Source organism: Hesperophylax consimilis, chromosome 28 (assembly GCF_061612785.1).
Source record: "Hesperophylax consimilis isolate HC1 chromosome 28, BYU_Hcon_1.0, whole genome shotgun sequence".
Classification (NCBI taxonomy): Eukaryota; Metazoa; Arthropoda; class Insecta; order Trichoptera; family Limnephilidae; genus Hesperophylax; species Hesperophylax consimilis.
In genome coordinates, this window is record NC_142863.1 from 2362311 (window position 1) to 2378859 (window position 16549).

At 34.8% G+C, this 16549-nt stretch overlaps 2 protein-coding genes across 2 annotated transcripts in view; one reads left to right on the forward strand and one right to left on the reverse strand.

Moving 5' to 3' along the window:
* Dpp10 (Dipeptidyl peptidase 10) overlaps nt 1–16549 on the reverse strand; it is a 292773-nt gene that overhangs the window by 50764 nt on the left and 225460 nt on the right. The window lies entirely within an intron of this gene.
* LOC149410022 (uncharacterized) lies at nt 5252–15650 on the forward strand. The gene is made up of 2 exons (XM_089648630.1): nt 5252–5463; nt 14361–15650. The coding sequence occupies exons 1-2, from the start codon at nt 5445–5447 to the stop codon at nt 14738–14740; spliced, it is 399 nt and encodes a 132-aa protein (XP_089504756.1). The 5' UTR covers nt 5252–5444; the 3' UTR covers nt 14741–15650.

The following is a 16549-nucleotide window of genomic DNA, read 5'->3' on the forward strand; positions in this document are numbered from 1 at the left end:
CTATATTGGCGCACTTTTACAATCACAACGAAATGGCACGGCACCATTCGTCTCATTTTTAACTATTATTATTTAGTGTGTGCGAAAGAGCGAAGACGCTTTTCGACGTACTTGCTTATAACAGCTGTTGAACACGAAAATCAATGCCAATGACAGTGATATAGTGTGGAAATTTTTAATTTTTTTGTTTTTAATTGAAAAAAAAATGCTACCGGACAGCAAAGTGCCCATAACATTTTTTACTCCAAATGTGCTAAGGAATAGCTGGTTAAATTTTGTCGGGTTAGTGCCGATACACCCTGTACAAAACTTCCGGAAGAAATTCTCCAAATAATAGTGAAAACTCTAAATCAGTTGCGTAGTTTAGAAGAACTAAGCGCACAAACAGACACACACGGATAATGACTTTATTTTATACTATTTAGAGATACATTTTACATACAATGCATTCTACCAACTTTTGGCGGTAATCACGCATCACACGGAAATTATGCAGTTAATAAATGAAATAAATGTCGGTCCCACCCAGACGGGATTTAGCTCAGTTGTTAGCTCGGTTGTCTCCAGTCCCTGGGAAGGAAGGTTCAATACTTAGTCAAACCATTTTTTTTAAGGAATTTTAAAAGCTCAAATCAGTTATTATCCGGTCCCTGGGGAGAAAGGTTCAATATCGGTCCAAAAAAATTAATTCATATTTTAATAAAATAGATGCATGTATTAGATTCGGTGGTCAATTTATGACTGATGTCATAGTCTATTCAAAGCATTCTTGAACCCTCCTGTGCCAAAAGTATGGTCACGTGGTTCGCCTCCAGCTCGACCAAGACAAGACTTATTCTCAAGACCTTCTCCTAACGAGTAGGACGCATCTTCCAGTTGAGCTAGCGAAACCAACATTCTTTCTTTTATTTTTAAAATTCTCATTGTTTACTTGAAAAATATTTAACCTCCTTTTAAAAACATAAAGATGGATGCCAATCACAAAAAATGATTTAAGGCGATGCACTACGTCGTGTAATATTTTAAATTGAGCCGCTATCAATAACAACCCTTACGTAGATGGCGATAAGGTTTAAATTCCCGCTTAACACCATCCGCCTGGTTTGATTTATGCAAGAAAAAAACATGGCCAAAAGTGCCTTTTATTTTATTTTGTGGATGTTCAGGCATAAAAATTTAATTTTTTTTCGATCATTTTATAAATAACTTATTTTGCCACATTATACAATAAAATCATAACGGAAAATGGGTTCGTAAGTAGGAGATTTTGAACTTTAAAGCAGTTTTCATAGGCCTTTACATTATTTTTTTCTGGGCTTATAAAAAGACTTATCTAAAAAATACTCGATTATTTCAAAGGCCAAGATGTATTCTATTAGCAGTATTTAATTAAAGCATCTGAAACATTTCTAGGCGACCAAATTTTGAAACCAAAAACACATGATTTTGAATTACTATGTATGGCATCGCCTTAAGGCGAAGCTTAATGCGAAATCACTATTTTGATTAAACTTTATAACGAATTGGTTTACATTGAGAATACCAAAAAATATGCTTTATATAAATTGAAGGTTTTCCTATCATTTTGCTTGAGTAGAATACAAATAAATGATAAATTACTCAAAACATTTTTTAAATTTAAACTACTTAAAAAAATCTTTTTTTCAATAGAAATGTATGAACGCGTAAAGGAAACAACTTTAAAAAAATACAGTATTATAGCTAAGATTATCTGTGACAGTTTCACTTGATTAAATTTTTTGTTTTCTTGTAAAATGATTATAAAATAAATAAAAACGAATTTTGTACTTGAAATCTAACGTATCTAGACTCCGTTTGTCAAGCGATTTTAATGCCTATTACCTGCAATATAAGGTATACCAAGAATATAATCACTTTTGGCTTTTAGCTTACTCTTAAAAAGTCGATGGTTTTATTTCGCACTGGTATTTTATTTCTTACTCCGCCGACTGAAAAGTTAAGCACGTCAAATGGAAACGGATCTGTCAGTGTATATATCAGCTATGAATTAAATATGATATAATTGCTGTATTTCCGCGAACCCAGTAATTGTTTGTATTTAGGTATCCATGGATTCTGTGATTCTCAGACTAAGTGTGACCTTGCACAGTAGACCGGTTCCGTGCATCGCTGTAGATTGCACGAGATTGGCCTTTGCAGATCTTAAATTACACTTATTAGTCAGGATAAGATAATTTCGTTCATTGAAATATGATTCTTACATTTTCATACAAAAAAGATTAACATTAAAATATTATTATTAACCTAGAAGTTACCATAAGTAATTATCAACGATTATGTTATATAAAAAGAAATTAAATAATATAAAACGAAAATGCAAGACATATAAGCAATGCAAAAATAAAATAAAAAGTTATAAGCTGTTAACGCGAAGCTTAGTGCCAAATCACTATTTTGAATAATCTTTATAACGAATTGGTGTACATTATGAATACCAAAAAATATGCTTTAGATAAATTGAAGGTTTTCCTATCGCTTCGCTTGAGTAGAATATAAATAAAAAATAAATTACTCAATAAAAAATATAAATGTAAACTACTAAAAAAAAATTTTTTTTCAATAGAAATGTATGAACGCATGAATGAAACAACTTTAAAAAAATACCGTATTATAGCCAAGATTATCTGTGACAGTTTCACTTGATTAACTTTTTTGCTTTCTTATAAAACTATTTAGAAAATAAATAAAAACCAGTTTTGTGCTTGAAATCGAACGTTTCTAGACTCCGTTTGTCAAGCGATTTTAATGCCTATTATCTACGATATAAGGTATACCAAGAATATACACATTTTTGGCTTGTGGTTTCCTCTTAATTTAATTAACACCTCCCTAATTGAGAATAACTCGTGTTTAGGGAGGGAGTGTCGTTTTAAATTTTAACATTAATTCTGTAACGGACGTACTGCTCCGGGCTCGGCCGCGGTCGCCCACGTTAAAAATATATAAAATAAAATTCTTAATGAAAAAATATAAATACAAATTCATGTAAAATATACTTAAATATGTTCATAAATGTTGTTAAATGTAAATGTATAAAAGTAAACTGTAACTGTAACTGAACCTCTATGTATGAAATAATGTAAACATGAAACTGTAATATAAAAACAATAAATGAAACGTCGGAGCTTGGCTAGGGGACACGGGCAGAGAAGTATATTGGGAGAGCTGGTGGATATCATAATAGCATTTAATTCAGGCACGGTTATGAGAGTCGTGCCTATACGAGAGGGAACGTTCGGCCCCGGCCCGAAGCAAAGGGCCGTGCGCCGTCATGGCGTGCGAGGTGATTTGCCGTCAGAACGTTCCACAGGCGCGATTCTGAGGATCGTGCCTGAACAAAGAAAGGCCGTGGTCACGTTCGACTACGGGCCTGAAATTACCGGCCGAGAGGCGGTAACCAGACCGGCGGCGCGCCGCGATAGCGTCACAAACACGGCCCTCGATTCCAGGAATCAAAGAGAAAGCGGGCCCGTATAAGCGTCGCGCGGCCGCCGGCGGCCTATAAGACGGGCAACAGTCCCTTGGAAAGGCAGATAACCAGAAACCACCACCAGCTCTACAACTCTCTCTCTCTGCTCTGCCCTCTACCTCGCTCCGACTTCTGCTTCTACTCGCCTTCTTTCACTCTGACCCCCGCCTCACCCTGGACCACGGACTTGCCTACCCCTTCGGACCAGACTCGGAATCAGCTCAAGAACAAGCGACAAGCGATCGGATCAGCTCTACAGCGGCTTCAGAGACGCCCCGCTCTACCCCTCCACGCCACTGAAGGACGACGCCTTCCGCCACCACAGATTGGGATCACCGGCCCATTTACAGTCTTGTGTGTCACACGATTACGTCTGATACAAATTCATTTTGGGAATACTACCAAACACATAAACTTTAAAATTATGAACATATGTGTATAGAATAACAGATGTCAATAAAATTAATAAAATATTATACAGAAACAAAAAATAATTAAGCGTGAATGTATACAAATATTTTTAACACTGATTTTTTTGTACAATAATATACCAAACAACGAAATTAGTCTGAGATACAAAGTGTATATTATGTTTTTTCTTAAAATTTTCATTTTTTATCTGTTTGTATTTCGTAAGGCAGTTTGTTAAAACATTTAATGGCTGAGTATGTGTAATGGTATTGTGCCGTTGTTGTATTGAGTTTAGGGATTATTATTTGACCCGTGGTTCTTGGTCTGGTGCTAATGACTATATTATTAGTTTATCCTTGTGGATTTTAAGTAATGAAGTCAGTTTGATAACATTGAATACTGACGAGGACGGAAGATTGATTCGGAGCACTGAAAATATAATCCCAATAAGCGTGAGTTAAAATTTAGACCAATTTTAGAGAAAACAGATTTTTCGATTTCCAGATCCCGGAAAGGCTAATTGATTGATCACCTTTTCAAGAAAGAATTTCGATTTCTGCAAAATTTTGATCAATTTCACCAGACACACTGACACGACTACAACACATTTATATCAGTTTGTCTCTTTAAAAGTTAAAGAATCAATAACTTGAGTTGGTATGTATGAGTCTCATTGGAAATTATTTGAAAATTACCAGTGCATGAAAATAAAGCTAAGGCGTTCCTCAAGGTTCCATAATAGGTCCAATTTTATATTTAGTATGAGTTGATGTGTTAATGTGTCGTGTTGCAGTGGTTTATTCACTCAGCAGCCTAACTCTACGCCTGCGGCGAAGTTATATTATTTTTTTAACAGAAATACAACCGTTGCTAGTTACGAATATCCAAAATTTGTAGTCCTCTTACAACCATTATTATAGTGGGAAAATGTTGCTTGTTCCATGATGGGTGAATTGACTAGCAGAGGATTGCACCCTACAACGACACCTGGGTGGGAACCCAACGCTTTATGGCACTCGGCCACAAACTCGGTTCCTAGGTAACGTTAAAATTTGAACGTTATTGGGTTAGACTATGATTGGATAAGCTAGGTTAATTTAGGTGAAGAAGGGTAATTATACACTATGTGGTGTTGAGCATATAAGCAAAACTTGACCCTTCCCTTTCCTTTCCTAACTCAATTCCTTAACCCAACTTTATAACCTGTTTATAAGATTTATCAGTTTACTAGGTTTACCAGGATACCATCTAGTCTAGTGTATTCTCGATCAATGGCTACATGGCGTTAAAAATCTAAAAGCGGTACTAATCATCAATCGGTATTATGTCGTTCGATCGGCAAACCGCACGCTTGAGGAAGTATTCAGAAAAAAACGCTAAAATCCCTGGAGAAAAACCATACTGCAAGTGAAAAAAGTGTCGTGTCTACAAGACAATAAGTGTTGATTTGTTGAGTAAATTTTTATTAGTTGTGTTGGTTACAGCTGTGAAGGATCATTATTATTTGTCAGGACAACTAAACATGATTTTACTGAAATTACGTGAGTTTATACTATACATTTTTATGTTTTGATTTGTTTTGCAATGTTAGATTGGATAAAGTTGTCGAATTCCGCCTCATTAAGCAATTAAAAAAAGTAACAGTTGATTTCAACTTAATTACGAATGGAAACAACTCTTCAAGTCGGGAGAGATGTAAACATACACAAAATAGGTATTTAGGTTGTTAGTTTGGGTTGTTTTAATATTTATGCGTATTTCCTAACCTTCAAACTTAACTTTGACTGAAAAAAAAGGATTTTTAATGCATCTTTTTTCCATCTTCACCTACATAAATAGTTGTTTCTTGCAGTACCCAATCAAGTTGAAACTAAGTGCATTTTTTGCGTATTAGGTAATCATGAGGCGGAATTCCCTGAATTACCTTAGTCAAGCTCAGCCGAGGTCCAAAATTTTTTTTTTCACTAGGCCTCTTAATCAAAAACCATAATTACCCAATTGGATACAATGCAAGATGTTTAAATTTACTGTACTAATTTACAACGCACGGCGTCTTTAATTGTTCTTCTTGCTGCCTACAATTCAAATATCACTGTCAAGCTTCGTTATTCATTGATAAATTATTATTATAATATATATTAAATTATTAACACCATCTGTTGTACGTAAAAGCAAAACACGCTATTGTTTCTCTATCTACACAGACAGACTGAGCCACAGCAACACGTGGAAGGGTACAGCTCGATATTATTGAAAATGTAAATTTTCGTTAGTCCAAAATCTTAAATCTCCTTAAGTTCTTCAACGATTGCTTTGAAATTTTATACATGAATATTAGGGTGTCCCAGGACATAAGGAAGAATTTTTTTTTCATGAATTTAAATATGCATACCCTCTTATTTTATTCCATTTAATCCCAATAACTCATATAATAAATATTATTTTGATTAAACACCGGCAACCCGTGCCGACTTGATGCCAAACATATGGTACAGAGTTAATATGGAAGGATTTTCAACTTTCATTTTTGTCGGATAAATAAAATTTAAAAATGCACAAATGTTCAATTATTTATGTGGTATTTTATATTTAAAAATGGTTTATTGATTAAATTTTTTCTTCATAGTTTGTTTTTTACAGTCAGGATAAATCTTCCAGTGTTCCTGAACGCATCATAACAAAAAAAATTTTTTGTTCCTCTTTGACCGTGAGATTAAGCCATGAAAATCTTGCATCAACTTAACAGTTCTTTCAGCTGTATCATTCACTACCCTCAGCGGCGACACCTTCTTTCTGACTTCTTGATACGAAGCATTATTTGACCACATCGTAGGGAATTCGTTAAGAAAACTGGCACCTGTGTTCAGACGATCAAAAAAATACTTGTTCTTGACTGAAATGAAGTCGTAAATATTTTTCTCTGAAACAAAAGTCACTAAATTATGATATGAACAAAAACCTCAATACAAAACATAATTTAAACTACTTAATAAACTTACTATACAATTTACCATCAAGATCTTCCTTCGATGGGATGTAACGTTTGTCATGGGTTGATATTTTTTTTTTGATATTTCGAGCATTTTTATTTTAGTTTTTTGATCCACAGCGTCATCAAACAGCGATAAAATAGATCATTTATCGGTCAAATACCATAACTGCTTACTGAACAGAAATAAAGCTACCATTGAGATGTTTTCATCAATGTTTTCTTAAGCCTTCATCGATTTCAAAAAGCACAAGTCCTGGTAAGGTGCTTTAACTGCTATAATACATTGTAACCATGGCTTGACATAGGATGTTACTATGAACAGGCAAACGTCTAAAAATGCCGCCTTATCCTTAGCGGTAATTTTAAATTGCGAACAAATTAATGATATTTTCAAGGAATAAAGCGCCTTTGCCATCCATCGAGCACCTGGAGGCCGAATCTTAAATTCTCTTGCTGTATCTCCTCCTAAAACTATCACACAAAGCTCTAAAAACTCTCAATAGTCATCTCCAAGTATTTTTGTTGTCAGTGCAGTATGGTAAAAGTCAAGCAAATCATCGATTTCGGAAGCGGTTAGGTGCAATGTGAGATTTTCTCTGTAGCACAGAATTTTATCGGGATCAACATTTTTACAGTTATCTCGAAACTTTTTGAAGAGTGGTATGTCAGGGCTTGTAGTCACTTGACTGATTTTTACTTCAAACACAGCTTTAAAAAACCAACTATGGCTATATTTGGTATATATTGACAGTTAAATTCACTTTCCGGATATTGTAGAACAAAACTTCAAGAACTTGTCCATTAGATGGCAGTTTAGAACCCGATATTTGGTGACTTCTATTAAAATATACTCTTTTTAGAAATGCTTAAATCTAACAACATCTTGCCTGAACGAGTGATTTTCGTTTACTAACAAAATAGCAAGTTACTAAAAGCTCATCAACACGTTTGCTCGCTGGGGTCTTAATGTACAAGTACTGACATCTTTCGATGCAAGTCGGCACGGGTTGCAGTTGTCCAAAGTAAACGAATTTTTTTTTATAAGTGTTTTGTCATTATTAAAACAAAATAAGAGGGTATGCGTTCAAAAATAACAACTTTAATTTTTTTGGGACACCCTAATGAATATGCTTGAATATGTTTGTGTTATCTGGTCTACTTTTTATGCTGTCCACATTCGACGCATTGAATCTGTTCAACATCGGTTCTTAAGAGGGATTGCTAGGAGGCTAGGATTAGAAAAAGGCAAATACTCATATAATGAAATTGAACTAACTCTAAACCTCTCTCCTTGGGAAAGAAATGACCTCATTTGCTTCTTCAAAATTATAAATGGTATTATTGATTCACCTACTCTACTGCAACTCATTCGCTTCAATATCCCCTCGCACAGACTCAGAAATAATGAACTGCTCTTCCTCAACCATCATTCGACAAATTATGGATATTATTCACCATTGTCCAGAATGTGTAGACTGGTCAACTCAAGTCAAAACCTTAACTTTTTTGGGATAAGTCTAAATGTTTTTGCCAGTCGCTAAACAAGTGACGGAATATTATAAGTGTCCTGTGTTCCTGAACCACGGCATAGTCTTGACTTGATTCGACTTGTCACTTTATTTTCTTATATTATATCTGCCTTATGTCTTTGCTGTCATGTACCTTTGTCTACTCCTGTATTTTTCATTTTACTGCATTTGTGTTATTATTTTGTAATAAATATATGTACACTAGTTTCGAGTTTGGCCAGCTCCAATATACGCAAGCTGAATTTTTATATATTCAGTAGAAACAAGTTAGAAGTTAACTCAATCATTTCGAATGCATTTTATAATATAAGACGTTGTCCTGCCACAGATCGCCTTCTTTGTAGGGAAGATAAAATTTGTAGTTGTATGTATTTTTGGATGAGAAATTTGAAAAAAAACAGCGTAATCTGTTGGGCAAACAGCGCCATATCTGCAGAGACAGACTGAGTACAGCTAGTGTTTAATATAAACGCTGTGAAGTTTTGCCATACGCCGTGATACAATACCGAGGTCATAAGAAGTCATGAGATAAATTATTATTATCGCAGAGTTATTTAAAACACAGAGAAGCTTCCATAGTTTTGCATAATTTTGCAAGTATTGTACATAGTTTAACACGATGTGCAATAAAATAGTTTAAATATCTACATTAAATCACAAATCCGTCATTCTATCCAATATTGCATTTTTTCCTTTTGCTATACCGTAATTGTTGATTCACACAACTACTTATAATAAAGTCAAAATGCTATTGACTTGCCTACCAATGGACAATGGACAATATCAGCGGGAACAGAATACGTTAATCGGTTTAATTGTTGACAGATGAATCATCTAAATGCGTTCAAGATCCACGATTAATTTCATTGATTCACTTCATTCATTTAATATAAATATATCCACCTAACATTAAAAACTTATTATAAAAACACCCTAATATAAAAGAACTTCATTTTTCTTCTGGCACTAGTAAAATTAGATTGTTAATGTTAATGTTAGTTGTAAGTTTCTATATATGTAAATATATTGTCATTAAAATAGTAGTTATAGGCGTTAGTCGGAAGTCACTAGATATAAGTCTTAGAGGTAAGTCACTTTTAAGTCAGTAGTTCAAGTATTAACTATTTAAGAAATATATTTGTACAGCGCCCTCTAGGTGATTTCTCACGAAAATGGCGGTATATGAATTAGCAAAATATTATTATTAAAATCACGAGTAAAATTAAAATAAATTATTACTATACTGGTTCGTAAAAGCAGTATTACCAACACGTACATTAAAGTTCTGTTAAATTTTTATTAAAATGTTTCGGAGAATTTGAACAATTCTTTAAATTTCAAAGCAAATTTTCAAGTTCTGTGAAAGATTTTTTCAAGTTCTGTTATTATTTCAGTTTTGTCAAGCAACTAGTATATAATTATAAAATAACAGAACTTGAATAGGACTTTCACAGAACCCGAAAATGAACGTTTAAATTTGCCAAATTCTCCGAAACCAACCGTCCTAAATTATTTATGGGCCGATTGTTTTACTGTACTTGGATAGTAACAAAACTTGAGTAGGACTTTGACAGAGATCAATAAAGATTATTTTATTTTTACGTTTATGTTTACAAATGACTTATTTATTATAACTTAAATACTACTACATTTTCTCTTGTTTAATTTGGTTCATACATTCTTAGAATTTAGTAATTTGTGTAGGTTTTATAGTTTTTTGGTAGATTGATTTTGTATGTCTGTGAATGTTCTTGTTGTATATAATTTTGTTTGAAAAGTATTTTGGTAACAGGTTGTTTATTATTTTATGTATAAATATCATAGCTTTCAATGTCGCTACGAGAGATGGAAAGGCTGTTAGCGATACTGAAAGAAGAGTAAATATACATAACTCCCTTGATGTAGGACTAAACATAGTCGACGCTAGCGAAATTTTGTCCAAAGAAGCGAAGCTAGTGGTCAACAATGGAGTGCTGGTACCTACCCTGATGTATGGCTGTGAGGCATGGAGTTGGCAGAAGAAGGATGGAAGTAGACTGAATGCTGTGTAAATGACATCCCTAAAGCGTATATGTGTTAAAACAGCATATTCAAGATATTATAGATAAAATCATCCCCTTAATTAGCGTATTTAGTTGGTTATCATATCTGTTGCCAATCAAAATTTAAAAAGGTCTATATAACAGCCTCGTACATTCACATTTAAACTACTTGATTGAAATCTGGGGAAACGCATATAAAACATATAGAAATGAACTACAGGTAACAAACACAAAACAAAATAATCAAAAAGCTATGTCACTTTAAAGCTATGTTACCTAGAATTAAAGAACATCAACAAAAAAATTATATATGGAAACAAAACTGTTGACATTAAGAAAATTATATGAATATAAAACATGTCTCCTTAAATACAAAATAAATAATAAACTCATACATACAAATAGAGAACTCATTAAAAAGTCCCAAGTACACACACAATTTACACGGCAACACGATAAAATACATTTAAACACATTACATACTCACTATGCGAAGCAATATATTAGTTACGAACATATATAATTGCCTTCCAGACATGTTATATGTTTATTTCTGTAACTTAAAAGAATAAAACTCTCAATTTAATATGTAGTCTCGTACGGAAGATAAAAACTTTGGTGTACCTCAAGTTACTACGCTTGGACCCTTACTTTTTTTATAAATTACATAAATGAATAATACTCTCTACCATAGAGGGAAAAATTTGTGCTTTTGCAGATGACACAGTTCTAATATTCGGAAGAAATAGAACGAAATCCATTACAGAGCGAAAACTAGTAAATCAATTGCTCGATGAAAACCTACTTATATTTAACGAAGCCACCAAACCAAAGCGGATTCAGTGCCACTAAGGCTGTACAACTGAGTACGCAATATTGTATACAAATTCATGCATACTTTATCTTGTTATTTTGTCTCATGAAAATATGACCTGGCATAAGAATTTGCTTGATTAACTTGATCTTGCCATATTTATTTATTGCATATCACTACACATAAATCACGTTTTTTTCATAAAAATCAACCTTACTAAGACTAAGCGTGTATCAAGGTAAAAAATTAACATTTGAGTGAAGCCAACATAGAGTAATCACAAATATAAAGTAATACTACATGCAAACACAATATGTTACAAAAAGAAAGAAAAAAAACGTATTTGATGAGTTACCAGATGGGTAATTTGACAGTATATTTTAACATTATTTGAACCATAACTACTTATTAATCATTATTTCCAAGAAGAAACAAGTAACAAACAGTAGTAAGGAATTGGTAGACTTGATATGATTTGGAAGAATATTAAACACAGGTGGTGCTTGGTATAAATAGTTTCTCTGACCAAAAGAAGTTTTAGTATGTACCGCCACAAAGTTCTTTCAGCAAATTTAATATTGATAAAAAATCGACCAAGTATTTGAGTGATATATAGTTGTTTTTTACACAGTTTGGATGGAAAACAGATTTTGTTTGTACATAACTTTAAAGATCAATTTTTGAGTAATATTTAGTGGTTCAACATTGGACTTAAGACATGATCCCCAGCGTACTATGTTATAAGAAAGTCGAGATAACTAAGGCAAAATAGATAGTTTTTAATTTATCTTTGTCCAATAATAATATAACAATCCTTAATAATATTTGCTAAACAAATGTTACATCTATTAAAGACCTTGGTGTCTCTCTAGATATCAAACTTTCTTTTCGGGATCACATAACTGCAATCGTTAATAAATCCCTCAAACTACTTGGTTTCATCACTAGAATCACTTCGGACTTCAAAAACGTAAATACCCTTAGAAAGCTTTACTGCTCCTTGGTTCGCCCCCATCTTGAATATGCTTGTGTTATCTGGTCTCCTTTTTATGCTGTCCACATTTGACGCATTGACTCTGTTCAACATCGGTTCTAAAGAGGGATTGCTAGGAGGCTAGGTTTAGAAAAAGTCAAATACTCATATGATGAAATTGAACTAACTCTAAACCTCTCCCCTTTGGAAGTCCGTCGGGAAAGAAATGACCTCATTTGCTTCTTCAAAATTATAAATGGTATTATTGATTCATCTACTCTGCTGCAACTCATTCCCTTCAATATCCCCTCGCAAAGACTCAGAAATAATGAACTGCTCTTACTCAACCATCATCCGATAAATTATGGATATTATTCACCATTGTCCAGAATGTGTAGACTGGTCAACTCAAGTCAAAACCTTAACTTTTTTATTGTTTATTGTGGTATTTTAAGTAGGTACATAGTTATCTATGTCCTAATACAATCCTTATATACATATACATATAATTATGGTAACATATTTAAAATGAATCAATCACATATTTTCTTAATTTAATTTTAAATGTTTTTATGTTTTCTTCTGATTTTATTTCTTCTGGTAGCTCTCCAAATATCTTCAACGCTCCAAATATCTTTTTGGGATAAGTCTGAATGTTTTTCGCTAGTCGCTAAACAAGTATTCGCGGCGTATTCTTAACTTGATTCGACTTGTCACTTTATTTTCTTATATTATATCTACCATATGTCTTTGCTTTCATGTACCTTTGTCTACTCCTGTATTTTTCATTTTACTTTATTCGTGTTATTATTTTGTAATTTGGACGATGTCCGTTAATAAATAAATAAATAAATATGTGTCGAAATTCTTTAAAATTTAAGTCTCCTGATATTCTTTGTTAACATATCGATATTGACTTCATCGGGCGCCCAAACTTCTTCTACCATTCACTTTCGCATCATAAATACATTCTAATTACTATGTCCACTCCTCTATTCGTTCATTCTATGTGCCTCAATCACAAACAATTATTCATTAGGCTTGCATCTGCATTGCATTCTTTTCAGATCAGTATTTGTGTAATTTAATTAAAAAATAAGACCCGAATTAAAAAAAAAACATATTTCTAATAACAGAGAAGACCAAAAATAAAGAAATATAAATAACATTAAAATTATAATGATGATCACTAACATAATAATTTTAATGTAAACGAAGATGATTGGCGGAGAAGTGAAACAGGTTCCATAAAAATGTGATTTTGGTTATTTAAAGATACGTTCTTTACAAAGGCTTAGAAAATACAGTGACGCTGTCAACAACAATTTGGGAGGCGGGTGTGGGTACCACCAATAATTGGATAAACACTACCTCTGTCATAGATCTCTATAAGAGGTTCGCTACGTTTGGTTATTTAGCAGGGGTGCAAGGGTTCATGGGATGAGGTTTGTGCAATGTTCAGGTATTGGTGGCGGATTAAATGCGCGGCGTGTCGGATCGACTGGATGTTTCAAGCCGGACTCTTTCTACGCATCGACTTGCGCCGCAGTAGTACAGATGGATTCATACGTCACTCCTGGGATAACACTGGCCCCAGATTTCTACACCCCTCATACATATTATAGATGAATTGCAAACAATACATTTTCTATAACGGTTAAAGTCTGTCCAAATCTTGGTTTTCTCTGGAGTTCATCAAGGGTCCATCATAGGTCCGCTTCTGTTCCTGTTTTCATTAACGATATATGTTCTGTCATCATCCGATGACATCTTACAGATGACTTCAAACAAACCGTATAAATCAATTAATTCATGTGTCATACGTTCTGCAATCACGTGACACACTGAACCCCAGATGCCTACCCACCCCTCTTACCATTTTCCTTCCTAGAACTTCCGCTCATTAAAGGCTTTCCACACAGCATCCCCAAAGATGATATATTGAGGACATTGTTATATTATTATGTATAATTGTTAATGAGGATGATATATACTCGGAAAATCCTTGCGGAAAATTACTATCCTCATGGCCTCCCGTGTGAAAATAATTTTATATTATGTAACATCCTCTATTTTTTGTTTTTTCAGTGATCGTCTCTTGCTTCGTGCTTTCGTCATCAGTCATGATGTTGGTGGCCCTACCGAGCTTCTTCATCCCCCCTGCCCCAGAGTCCCAGCTTTCCAAGCTTCCCTACCCCACACCACCCACCACCCCCTCCCCAAAGCTATCCGATCCCCTTCCATTCCCCGTCTGCGTCTGCAGCCGAATCTTCATCCCGATCTGCGCGACCGACGGGCGCACATATGACAACATGTGCCATTTCGAGTGCATCAGGGACCACTTGGCAAAAATGGCCTCCAAGACCCTCCACGTGGTGTTAACGGGCGAGGAATGTCCGGAGCCCAGCGAACTCAAGAAGGAACCGGAAAAACCCCTCAATAATTATATCCCAGAGAAGTGTTATTAATTAATAAGTAAAATAATACTAATTATATTCAAATCAAAGATAATATAAGCTCATGGAGATACGGCATGGAAGCGCGCCGACTGTCGCTGAGCTACGACCAAACTGCACGGACTATCGGACGCCAGAGACTTTAGGAACATTCTTTTGCCATAAAGAATCTAGAATTTTATCTTAATTCGAAGTTTATCTGATTCCTTCAATTTAAAATCCACTACCATCCTATTAAGATATATTTTTACGCCATGACCACGGTCTACCTATTGACTCAATAAATTACGATTATTACTTGATTTTTTATATGTATTAATTATTTATTTAATTTAATAAAGTTTGTACAAACTTCTTCTTCTTTCGTATGCTGGGGGGTGTCAGAGGGGGACATCTAGGTCTGCGAGCCATTCTAGGGCCTCAGGCGTCACCATGTGAACCTCATCAATCCCGCCGGGAAATGAATGGAGCGGGCATTTGTTGACCAAATGTTCACACATTCACACGTCGCCGACTCTTTAAGGCCCCATCTGTGCATCATGTGGGCACAGCGGGTATGGGAGCACTTAACCTATTAATAGCGCACCAGGTTTTGCGAGGCAATGAGAACCCAGGCTGTCTCTCTGTGGGGTCCTGTATGAGGTGGGCATTCCCCACGTTGGCCGTTTGCCACCTATCTATATAGTTTCCACCTATCTTCTGGGGTGAGAGGTAATCGGAGGAGCCTGTCTCCGTCCGCCCAGAAGGGCTTTCGGGACTTCTAGCGGCATGCCGGGTGGGAGACGACATCTTCGTGCAAAGGTCTTGCGCTTTTTTGCAGCGCCTTCTTGTATTCCTTCAGTGTTGCAATTTGGTTTGGCGGGGTTATATTTTCAAGTACGGGGAACCAAAGGAGAGGAGTAGATTTTTTAAGTCGCGCTGATGGTTCGCATTTTGACATTAAGCTGAACGACTACCATGGAAGTGTGGGCGCTTCTAACCCATACTGGAGCACAGTATTCAGCCGTTGAGAAAACCAGGGCAATGGATGCTGTTCTGAGCGAGTTTGTTAAATAAACGAGTATTTTTAGTATTATTTCGCTCGTCCATGCTGGGGATATATATACGTGTGTGATGGCGTGTGAATTTTACATAATAATGATTTATTCATTAATGACCTAAAAAGTAACACGAAGACTATAATAGCATACTTCTTCACTAACGAGACAAAATATTCTACTATTGATTCAATTAATTCACAATGATTTCCTCTAAAATCATGAAAAATCGATTTATTTAATGGCGTACATTTTATAATTTCAAACACAACTATGTAAGTAATTTATAAAGAAATACATTTAAATTGCTATACATTTTGATTGTTTGGTTAATTTTTTGGCCTAAAATCCAACTTTAATATAAAGTATATTTGCTGCACGTTAGAGAGTGGAAGATACTTTCAGTATCGCCCTGGTGTAAGACCACCATTCAGAATTGAAAAGTTGCTTGAAATGGTTGCTTTATACCCAGGTAATTCCCCACCTTCCTCTTCTCATCTCCTCCCCCTCCCCAATACCTTTAGCCTCATAACAGACAACCGATTAGGGATGCCATAATCTCTCTGGCTTCAGACGGTTGGGAACAGTTGGGAAATTTGTGCGGTATTCACATTAAAAAAAGCATTAAGAGGAAGCTACAAAGCCAAAAATGTGTATATTTTTAGTATACCTTATATTGTAGGTAATAGGCTTCATTATTATCGTTTTTTAATATTAGCGCGCTCCCTCTAACATTCATATTTACATATCTCCCTTTCAAACCATATGTGAACGCTTACTACGG